At 48.0% G+C, this 12,263-nt stretch overlaps 1 protein-coding gene across 8 annotated transcripts in view; it reads right to left on the reverse strand.

Annotated features, from left to right (window-relative positions):
* vir (VIR_N domain-containing protein) overlaps window positions 1-12,263 on the reverse strand; it is a 431,173-nt gene that overhangs the window by 156,771 nt on the left and 262,139 nt on the right. For all 8 annotated transcript variants that reach the window (XR_012887826.1, XM_075881178.1, XM_075881177.1 and 5 more), the window contains one exon: window positions 10,308-10,581. Coding sequence is in view for 7 of the 8 variants with exons in the window: in XM_075881178.1 (XP_075737293.1) it covers window positions 10,308-10,581 (274 nt within the window). In the remaining variant the exon portion in view is untranslated. The remainder of the gene's footprint in view (window positions 1-10,307; window positions 10,582-12,263) is intronic.

Consider the following 12,263-nt stretch of genomic DNA (forward strand, 5'->3'; position numbering starts at 1 on the left):
AAAAGGACTATGCGTGGCAAGAGGCCTGGTGAGCCTTCGTGATGGATGTGCGTATGTCCTATTAACTAACTTTGGAAATGAGCTGCAGCATGTCGCGAAGGGAACATCCGTAGCATCGCTGCATGAGTACGCGCAAGTCTCAGATGTTTGCACTCTTGATAAAGCTTCAGAGACAGTAGATAACGTACTCCAAGCAGTAGACATTGACAGAGAGCTCTCATCATCTCAGAAACAACAGATTGCTGACCTCATCAGAGAGTTCGCCGAGTGCTTCTCGACCTCGTCGAAAGTTGGACGTACTCCCGTCGCAAAGCACCGCATCGTGGTCGACGAACACGTGAGACCTGTGCATCAGCGCCCATACCGAGTAGCGCCAAAAGAAAGAGAAGCCATCAAGAACCAAGTGCAGGAAATGCTCAACGATGACGTAATCCAGCCATCCAACAGTCCGTGGGCATCACCGGTTGTGCTAGTCAAAAAGAAGGACAACACGCTGCGATTTTGCGTTGACTACAGAAAGCTGAACCAAGTCACAAAGCGTGATGTTTACCCACTTCCGCGGATCGATGATGCCTTGGATAAGTTACGCAATGCTCACTTCTTTTCATCATTGGACTTAAAAAGTGGATATTGGCAGATCGAGGTGGATGAACGAGATCGCGAGAAGACGGCGTTGGTGACTCCAGACAGACTGTACGAGTTCAAAGTGCTCCCCTTCGGTTTGTGTTCTGCTCCCGCTACCTTCCAGAGGATGATGGACACTGTGCTTTCCGGACTCAAGTGGCAATCGTGTCTTGTCTACCTCGACGATGTAGTGGTTTTTTCTTCTACCTTCCAGCAGCACATCCACCGACTGAGAACGGTACTGGATGCCATTCGCGCGGCAGCACTGACCATCAAACCGGAAAAGTGTCACTTTGGATTTCGTCAGCTTCGGTTCCTCGGGCACATAGTCAGTGCGGAAGGCGTCCGCCCGGACCCGGAAAAGATTGCAGCAGTTGAAAATTTTCTGAAACCGCAAGACAAAAAAGCTGTCAGACGATTCCTGGGACTATGTGCCTACTACAGACGCTTTGTGGAAAACTTTGCTAAGGTCGCTGAGCCTTTGACACGGCTAACGAAAGAAAGTGTAGCATTCTCTTGGCGGGAAGAACAAGAAGCAGCTTTCTCAGAGTTGGGACGCCGTTTGCAGTCTCCTCCAATACTTGCCCATTTTGATGAAGAGGCCGATACAGACATACATACCGACGTGAGTAAAGTTGGTCTCGGTGCCATCCTCGTTCAGTGGCAGAATGGAGAAGAAAAGGTGATCGCTTACGCGAGCCGCACTCTATCGAATGCTGAGTCTAATTACTCAGCGACAGAGAAAGAGCGTCTCGCAGTTATATGGGCCATCAGCAAGTTTCGCCCATACCTCTACGGGAGACCGTTTCGAGCAATCAGTGATCATCATTCATTGTGTTGGCTGGCAAATATCAAGGACCCTTCAGGAAGACTTGCAAGATGGAGCCTGCGACTGCAGGAACATGACATCACTGTGGTCTACAAGTCCGGTCTCAAGCACAATGACGCGGACTGCCTGTCTGGCGCACCTGTTGAGTCTCCATCATCTGACCAAGAACAAGACATCCCATTTCTTGGAGTTCTGAATGTGTCGGAGATGGCTCGTCTTAAGCGAATGTACCCGGAACTACGCCTGCTTATCCAATACTTTGAGGGTTACCAAAATAAGGTACCACGAGTTTTCGTCCGTGGATTGACATCCTGTGTCCTCCGGAACAACGTCCTATACAAGCGCAACTTCAGAAACAGCGGTGAGACGTTTCTGCTTCTTGCACCATCATCACTGCGAACAGAAATCTTAGAAGCGTGTCATGACGACCCGTCGGCTGGCCATATGGGTAGTAGTCGCACTTTGGCCAGAATTCGCTGGAAGTATTACTGGCCGAAATTAAGAGATTCGGTGCACCATTATGTCAAGTCATGCCGGGATTGCCAAAGACGCAAGATACCACCATCGAAACCAGCGGGTCTGTTGCAACCAATAGAGCCACCAAAAAGGCCATTTCAGCAAGTGGGAATGGATTTGCTTGGTCCATTTCCTCTCTCTTCATCGGGAAAGCGCTGGATTGTTGTAGCAACAGACTACATGACTCGATATGCTGAGACATCACCTCTCGCAAAAGGAACAGCGAACGAAGTAGCCCACTTTTTCGTCACTCAGATTGTACTACGACATGGCGCACTGCAGGTTGTCATTACGGACAAAGGAACATCATTTACTGCCCGTTTGATGCAGTCAGTTATGAAGCTCACCCACACCGACCATAGGAGGACTACAGCATACCACTCGCAAACAAACGGATTAACCGAAAGACTCAACAAAACTCTCGCCGACATGATCTCGATGTATGTGGACGTTGAGCACCAGACATGGGACAGTATTTTGCCTTATGCAACATTTGCGTACAATACCGCAGTGCAAGAAACGACACACTTCACGCCATTTCAACTTGTTTATGGCCGGACGGTGACAACGACCTTAGACGCGATGTTACCTGTCAATGATTCGAATGAGAGTGACTCGCACATTAGCGACTTCATAGAAAGGGCAGAAGAGGCACGGCAATTGGCAAGACATCGTATCATCTTACAACAAGGCTCCGACGCAAGTCGCTATAATCTCAAGCGGAGAGACGTACTGTACCACCACGGAGACAAAGTGTGGGTGTGGACGCCTGTACGCGCACCTGGCCTATCTGAAAAACTGATGCGGCGCTATTTCGGCCCTTACAAAGTACTTCGCCGGTTAGGCCCGCTAAACTACGAAGTAATTCCTGAAGGGCAAGTGTGCTCAACCCGACGCAGGAATCGCCCAGAAGTCGTACATGTAGTACGAATGAAACCGTACTACGAAAGGCATTGAACGACACAACTGATAAATGTGCTCAAGCATCAGGTCAATACTCCTGTACGAAACTGTTCGACGTCAGCGTACACATCGGGACGATGCGTTTCGGGAGGGGGACTAATGCCGCATGTTGTTAGGCACCTACTGAAGTCTTGCGCTGCTTCCTGCTCTTATGAATTCTGCCAGACCACCTGACAAGCCAAACGCGCCATGCAATGCTGGCTGCACGTGTCAACACACCACGCGCTGGAAAAAGAAGGCTGGCGGTTTTTCAAAGGAGCGGGACGCGGCGAGACGAAAAAGAAGAGGTTGACGAGCTTTTCACTAGCGAGCTCAGGATAACCTTTATGTATTTTGTTGACGGGCACAAGTTTGCCATAATTAAATAGCTGTTTTAGCTTCCGGCGTTGCATTAGTTCGTTACAATATTGTGCAATCATATTAGCCTCAATAAGTTCGTCTAGCTTGTTATGCATACCTAGTGCTTCAAACTTTTTGTTAGATGTGGCGATTAGTAAGCCAAGTGCTTGCTTATTTGCTTTTTTGATGATGCATTATACCTTTAGTTTTTCCGCTGCTTGCAACTTTAGGTATGGGGTCACATATACTATGCGGCTGATGACGAAGGCTTGTATGAGCTGCACCAAGTTGTGTTCCTTTATTCCGTAATTTTTGTTGGTGATTCTTGGGATCAGTCTGATGATCTGCTGGTCTGCTATTCAGTATGTTTATTCCTTCCCAGTTATGATATGCGGAGGCCTAGCATTCTGATTTGTTGGACCTGAGGAATTGGATTGATTGATTGATATGTGGGGTTTAACGTCCCAAAACCACTATATGATTATGAGAGACGCCGTAGTGGAGGGCTCCGGAAATTTTGACCACCTGGGGTTCTTTAACGTGCACCCAAATCTGAGTACACGGGCCTACAACATTTCCGCCTCCATCGGAAATGCAGCCGCCGCAGCCGGGATTTGAACCCGCGCCCTGCGGGTCAGCAGCCGAGTACCTTAGCCACTAGACCACCGCGGCGGGGCCCTGAGGAATTGGGTAACCCTGTGATAAGATTGTTATGTTTGGCCGTTCTTGAGTGCACTTGCGTCCTCTGCTTGTAGGTCTGTAGAGCAGTAGCTCTGATTTTGGGGCAGAGCATTTTAGGCCTTAAAAATTAAAATTAAATTAAAATCTTTTAAAACGCCGTTCATGCGACTCTCACTTCATTTTTGTGACAGCATAAAACCAAGCTGATAAAGCAGTCAGGAGAGGATGCAATGTTTCTCCACACCCCAACGCACAAAAAGCACTACGGCCGGGTTCGTTGACTCCAGTACGGTCCGGACAAGCACTATAGGCAGATCATCAACAAACACAAGTTTATTAACCTGACATGTGGCACAGCGCAACAGTCACGGATTGTGAGCTAAGGATAGATGACTGTGAGACAGATAAAGTATGTATGCCAGCGACACTATCTGGCTCTCCAAACTATAAGCTCCAAGTATATGACACCAATGCTTAGTATAGTGCAGTGGTTACCCATGTTACTGCTATACATTCATCGCATCCAGGACTCCTCTATTGATAACCTCAAATATTTGGATCAAGTTAATCAAAAATAGTCAATGCTTGCATCATATTGTTACAATTTTAGTTTGAGTATGTGCACCTGTGTGTAGTGGGTTTACGGTCAAGAGAGATGAAGAGAAAGAGGATATGCTTTGCGATCGATCGCGACAGTCTTGGTTAGGACTCAAGGCCGCTGTAAGTAATGCTGCATCCAGTCTCAATAAACTCTGTTCGCGGGCATTACACAGTGGTGAAGGTGCGGGGTACACAACGTCAACGTACCACGGAGCCACAACCCTTTCAACTCCGCTGGAGACGTCGCCTTGTCGGTCTCTCACCGAAGGCTTCGACTATGCTCCATAACGAGGAACAAGACGCAGGGCCAGCTGCTACCGCACCTAGACCTATGCCTGATGCACCTATTCACCATCACATGAAACCACGTCCGTTTCCTGGAAGAGGAGGAGAAGATGTGGACGAGTGGCTCAAGAACTATGACAGGGTGAGCCGTTACAACCACTGGAATGCCAACTTCAAGCTCGAGTATGTAGCGTTGTTTTTGACGAAAACCGCCCTCATGTGGTATGAGAACCATGAAGAGTCGTTAACAACATGGCACCGCTTTGTTGAAGAAGTCAAGAAATGTTTCGGTGACTCAGACTACAAGAAGAGACGAGCTGAGAGGACACTTGCTCAAAGAGCTCAGACTCCTGTAAAGATTTGCACCGCGTATATAGAGGAATTTCTCAAGCTGTGCAAGATTATAAACCCGCGGATGTCTGAAGAAGATAAGGTTGGACATCTTCTCAAGGGTATTGCCGAAGATGTTTATAACTTTCTGATAGGTCGAGAAGATCTCCCCACTGTCTGAAGTGTTCTTCGTCACTGCCGTACCTTTGAGACGTTGAAGACACGTTGCATTGCACCTAAATGTGGGCGACTAGCAAATGCCACAACGATCACTAGCGTTGATGCGAGTCCGCCCGCCGACCTTGCTTCAACAATTCAGCAAATCGTGCGTGTAGAACTGCGACTGCACGACGTCACCTTTTTTCCGCAGTACTCAATGCCACGTGCTCCTTTGCCACTGTCAGTGTGCGTTACCGAGCGTACTGAACCAGGAAGAATGTGGACGCATTGAGACACATTCGCATCTGAGCAGCACTATGGGCACCGCAATCGTCCCGGCCGCGACACACAGAGACGGACAGCTACAGTATAGACTGCTGAGCCTTCGCAATTCCAGAGATGACCCTTCATGGCTGAGCGCTCGCAACAGCATTTCTTCGAATGTCCTCTGCCCATGTGCTAAAGCAGCGGCGTCGAGGGTCACATTGCGAGATACTGCCGTTGCCGCCAGCCGCCGAGGTACAACCAGTCTACATCTGAGCTACCTCGTGGTTTAAGTGGCTACATGTACACAGAAAGCTCGACTAACCGCAGACCAGGGATCCTGCAAAACCAATCTTCGGCCTCTAATCGCAGATTGACACCACGGTCTGCTCCTCGCGGCAGCCGGTCGCCGTCTCCTCGGCGCCGATACCCGGCGCCCTCTCCGGAAAACTAGTCAACGCCACCGTTGGAGGTGAGGTCGCTGGGTATCCTACGATTTCTCCAGAAATGCCTCCATCCATTTGTATGTTTAAGAATAAAATGTCTGTGTGTATAGACAGCATTTCTACAATGGCCTTAGTGGACACAGGAGCAGTGATGAGTTTCGCGTTCACACGCCTCTTCGGGCGAAAAGTGATGTTCTGCTGGGACCGTGCTGATACGTTTTGTGGAGTGAGTGGTGAGCCCCTATATTCTGTTGGTGTGTGCAGTGTTGAAGTTAGCTTGGGTGGTCATCTATTGGACGCCCAGTTTGCAGTTCTACCTCACGCCACGCAAGACGTAATACTAGGCCTAGATTTTCTAAAGCTTTGTGGTGCCAATGTCGATTGCCGAACGGAATAAATTATCGTAGATTCGAGCATTCCGTCTGCGTTTATGAAACACCCACCTTGTCATAAAAGTGCCCTTTGCGTATGCATGAATACAGTTGTCCCACCATTGTCAGCAAAGTATGTCCCAGTCACATGTTTCCCTGCTACCGAAAAAACATTTGATGCCATCATAGAGCCGATACACCGTAGTTGCATGAAAAAGAATGTTCTGACACCGCATAGTATGCTGCAAGTTGTTCAAGGGCGCACTAGCTTATAGACCATCAAATGTTCTGTTGAACCCACGATACTGCCCGAGGGTCTGAAACTTGCAGTGATTTATGAACAGCAAGTATTTTCTCTTGTAATTCTTGAAAGGCGCCACGATTCCCCAGATGACTCTAGTTCAGTCAATTCGCATACCAAAAATGCCTCAAACATGCCCATGATCAACAAAGTGCTAACAACAACCCATCTTCGTGAACTGGCGAGTATTCTAAAGAAACACTCCAGAGTGTTCGACTTTGCCCAGAAGGAGGATCCGCCATCATTTCCCCCTCTTCGTATACAACACCACATTGATATGGAATGTAATACACCTATCTGACAGAAACCATTCCATGTGTCCCCTTCAGAGTGCAAGGTTATCAATGACCAAGTTCATGACATGCTAAAAAAAAATGTTATTCAGGAATCGTGCAGTCCTTGAGCAGCTCCAGTAATCTTGGTTAAAAAGAAAGACAGCTCATAAAGACTTTGCGTTGATTATCGTCGCCTCAACGCCATCAACAAAAAGGATGTATATCCTCTTCCACGGATCGATGATGCTATCGATTGCCTTTCATCGGCTTTCTACTTTTCGTCTGTTAATCCGAGATCAGGATACTGGCAAATACCGATGCACAATGAATATAAGAAGAAAACAGCATTCGTAACACCTGACAGACTTTTCAAATTTAATGTGATGCCATTCAGGCTGTGTAATGTGTCAGCCACATTTGAGCGCTTCATGAACAACATCTTGCGTGGTTTAAAATGGTAAATCTGCATGTGCTATTTGGATGATGTAGTGATCTTTGGGCGCACGTTCCGTGAGCACAACACACGACTCGACCTTGTGCTAAATTGTCTAAGCAAAGTATGTTTGGTGTTGAACTCGAAAAAATGCCATTTTGGAGAGCATCGAACACTCATTGGTGGAAAAAGAGGGGATACGACCTGATCCAGCGAGAACGGCAGCAGAGGAAGCCTTGAAGCAGCCTCACTCAGCAAAAGAACTTTGGAGCTTTCTGGGACTATGTTCGTACTTCGGTCGCTTCATTCCTGCATTCGCTGATACCATGCATCTACTGACATGTCTGCTCCAAAAAGACGTGCGGTTCGAATGGACCCTGGAATGTGCGTCCGCTTTCAGTGAACTGAAGTTTCGATTGACGTCCCACCCGATTCTCCGACACTTCGACCTCATGGCTCCCACAGAAGTGCATTCGAACGTTAGTGGCGCTCGTGTCGGTGCTGTTTTGGTTCAGCGCGTCGAGACCAAAGAACATGTCGTGGCATATGCGAGTCGCTCCCTCAGCAAGCCTGAGCGTAATTACACCATTACTGAACAGGAGTGTCTTGCAGTGGTCTTCGCAGTACAACGCTTCCGGTCATACTTTTACGAACGCCCCTTCACTGTCGTGATGGACCACCATTCTCTGTGTTGGCTGGTCAATTTGCGCGACTCATCCGTTCGGCTTGGACGTTGGACACTTCGCCTACAAGAGTACAACTTTATGGTTGCTTATAAAAGTGGTCACCGGCACGCTGATGCAGATTGCCTTTCGCGGCTGCTGCTTCCTATGACGCAGTGCGACGCGGACAAATGAAACGAGTACATCGCATTATTGGAGACAGGATTTTCTGACACGAGTGCATTTAGAGATGAGCAGCAAAAGGACAGTGCTTAACAGCAACTTCTTGCTAGCAGACGAAATTCATCAGCCACTCATTTTTGCATGTGCGCGCACGGGCTACTATACAAGCAGAACTATTCTACTACAGGTTTGCGCTATCTTCTGGCCATCCAGAAGAGTCTCCGCTGTTCGATATTGAAAGCCATGCACGACGATCCAATATCTGGTCATTTAAGAGCAACGAGAACTCTCTACCGCCTTCAAGAAAGGTTTTAGTGGCCCAAGATGCGTCAGGCTACGCAGCAATATGTTTCAAGCTGCAATGAATGTCAACATCGAAAGCGTGCTACAAGTGCTCCTCCTGGAGGGCGACATTCTGTGCCACCTCCGAGAACTCCATTTGAGCAAGTTGGAATTTACCTTCCTGGTCCCTTTCCATGGTCCTCCAAAGGAAATCGATGGATCATTGTGTGTGCCGATCATCTTACCCGATACTGCGAGACGTTCGCTATACCATCGACTACTGCATGTGACGTATACCTCTTCATGCTGCGCTCAGTAATTCTTCAACACAGACCTCCAAAAGTCATTATTAGTGACCGTGAACGCCAGTTCATGGCGGGCGTCGTCGAAGAGATGCTTCGTCTATGTGTTTTAAGTTTTCGACACTCTACGCCTTATCACCCTCAAACGAATGGTCTCATTGAACGCACAAGCAGAACTCTCACGAACATGCTGTCCATGTATGTGTCATCAGATCACAAAAATTGGGACAATGTTCTGCCTTTCGTAACTTATTCCTTCAACACTGCACAGCATGAGACTACCGGCTACAGACCCTTCTTTCTTCTTTATGCTAGACTGCCACACTATACACTTGACACAATTTTACCATTTTTAGACCACAATGACCCCTGCATTTCTGAGACTGTCTGTCGTGTGAAAGAGGCCCGACGACTCGCCTATTTGCGCACTCTTGCTTCTCAACGACCCGCGAAGGTACGGTTCGACAGACGCCGCTGACACATCACATATGAAATCAGCGACTTGGTATGGCTTTGGACTCCAGTGAGGAAACGCGGATTATGTGAAAAACTGCTGGAGCATTATGTTGGACCCTATGTCATCCTCGCCCGCATAAGCCACGTGTCTTACCGCGTTGCCCACCTTCACGCCAATGGCCAACGTTCTACCGAAGAAGGAACTTACTCATATTGCCCGTTTAAAGCCGTTCATTTCTAGAGAGACTGACTGACTCGCCCAGTGGGCTTCGTCTGCGCGCGGAGAGATGTTACAATTGTAGTTTGAGTATGTGCACCTGTGCGTAGTGGGTCTACGGTCAAGAGAGATGAAGGGAAAGAGGACGTGCTTTGTGATCGCGACTGTCTCGGTTAGGACTCAAGGCCGCTGAAACTAACATGTCGCGTCTCAATAAACTCCATTCTAGGGCATTACAATGTAATCATATAGCAATTAACTTTAATTAGTAGTTCTTTCTTAAACATAAATTATTTCTGCATTTCCCAATGTTATGCTTCGCATTGTGATAACATTCTTTAAAATTTTAATTTGTTTGTTATGAGAGATTCCCTTCTGTTTAAGTGTTAGTTCTGCAGCTGTAGAAGAAAAAAAAACTACTTAATATTTGAAACAACGTGCTTATAACCTATACTACTGTATAGGATCGGCGCCCCGCCGCAGTGGTCTAGAGGCCAAGGTACACGGCTGCTGACCCGTAAGTAGCGTGATCGAATCCCAGCTGCAGCGGCTACAATTCCGATGAAGGCGGAAATGCTGTAGACCCGTGTGCTCAGATTTGGGTGCACGTTAAAGAACCCGAGGCGGTCGAAATTTCTGGAGCCCTCCACTACGGCATCTTTAATAATCATATGGTGGTTTTGGGACATTAAACCCCACATATCAATGAACTGTATAGGATTGGAATTTAGTGAAATAAGAAAATAAATAAACTACTAAGCAGCCTGAGACAATACGCAAACTACTTACCCGCACTTGAAGGCATGCAGCAGAGCCATCTTGAAAGGTGGATGCGTCAGCAGAAACAATAAGTGATCAAACAGGCTGAGGGTGCCAGAAGTTGGAGGCCAGTTCTGTGGTGAGAGGCAACGAACTTCCCCCGCTCCATAACATGGGCCCACCAGAGAGGCATGAAAGGCATCAAGAAGTGCTCGTGCCACCACTGATGCTGATGGGGCTGTCAGGTCTGACAGCTGAATGCACACACGACGAAAAAGTTGCTGTATTGTTGAGCATGTAGAGTCTGAAACAGTAAAAAAATATAAAGTATGCCTTTCCCACACTAAGTGGCAGTGGATAAATGTTAGTCTTATCAAATGTTCTGCAGCCACTCTTTAATCCTTAGTTAAGAACTTCAGCTGCAGGTGGAAAAGTCACAGCATCTCATTGCACTTGAAGACTGAAAAGAGACGCCAAGCACAAAACTGTATCAATACACTCAAACCTCATTATAACAAAGTTGCACACAGTTAGGCTTGCTTACAACGAACCTCCACACAACGAATTCCTCGATATAACAAAGCTTTTCTATTCCTTGCCGTTACTCCATAAAAGCACATGTAATTGCGACCTCTATGTAACAAAGTAACAGCGGGAGACAACCTTGATATAATAAATATTCTTCACAGACAATCTAGAAATTTTGCCCTGGATTTTGGAGTTTCAGTACGAGCATGCATCTTCCGCGGCTGCCCTGCCGCTGAAAAAGCACGAAGCGGTGGCGGCGCGCACGGCGCACTAGGCGAGAGCACGCGCTTATTATTGCACGCGGGTGAGGGCCATTCCATGCCCTAGCCACAAAGCCACAATGCACGTGCCAGGACAGCTGTCACACCCAAGCGGGGGGGGGGGGGGGGAGGGGGGGGGGGCAAATGAGTGAGTTGGCGACAGGTGTGCTGGCCCGTACGTAGAGGCTGTGCGGCTAGCGTATGAGATGATCCTGAGCGCGAAGTGGGCTTGCGCCCCGCGTCGCGGGAGCATGCACTGATGTGCCTCCCTGCCCCCTCTAAACCGGAAAGAAAATACTTCTGCGTTGGCAGTGTCACACTTTTGTTTAGTGTAACATATGTGGGGCTGCGCTGCATATGGAGGGCTCTTCCTGCAGTACCTATCTGTGTCTGTGTCCATGTCGTTTGCTCTTCATTTTCGACACCATGCGCGCATGCATGGTTTCACTGCATGTTGTATGGTGTGGCCCGTGACGACGTTCAGCTTTGCCTTTTTTTTAAATCTCGACAACCATCCCATTACCACCGAGGGGATGTCAGATTAGGCGCTGATGGAAACTCTGCAAGACCACGGTGACGACGTATCTTCGGAGGTAGACTCCACGCGCTTCCGTTTTGCGCCGCACCTTGAGTTCCCAGGCTCGTAGCTTTGGCGATTAGCCAATCAGTTCTCGCAACAACTTGACGACGAATTGAATGCAATGCAATGAATGCGATAGTGAGAAATTCTAATATTGTACAAAGTAAGGCTGGAAGCCAACTCTTTTGTATCCGACATCGCGAAACTCCTACTAAATGCTGCTATGAAAAAGCACGGCCGCTCCAAGGAGAAGTGCTCTTTTCAAACAGTCCCTTCGCGTTGAAAGCGCACAGCTGATAGTTGCCGAGATAGCACGTGCGCCAGCAATCACGACCGCCCTTAAAATCAAAGTTAATTGTTGCTACTCCGCCCCCACCCACCCCCCCGCATTTTTTCATGCTCGTTCCAGATGGGTGGTTTCCTGTCTATTTGAGCATTTGACGGCAGTTCTAACACGCTGGTGATGCTATCTTATGCGCCTTCCAGGCGAGAGAGATGAGCCGGCTCATTTCATCAGAGCTTCAGTAGCACTCATGCGCTTTTACCTGCTCAAGAAAGTTAAGATGTGCGGGGGCATGTTATCAATTTAGATTTATTGTGAAACATGGAGGCGACAAA

Source organism: Rhipicephalus microplus, chromosome X, assembly GCF_043290135.1.
Source record: "Rhipicephalus microplus isolate Deutch F79 chromosome X, USDA_Rmic, whole genome shotgun sequence".
NCBI lineage: Eukaryota > Metazoa > Arthropoda > Arachnida > Ixodida > Ixodidae > Rhipicephalus > Rhipicephalus microplus.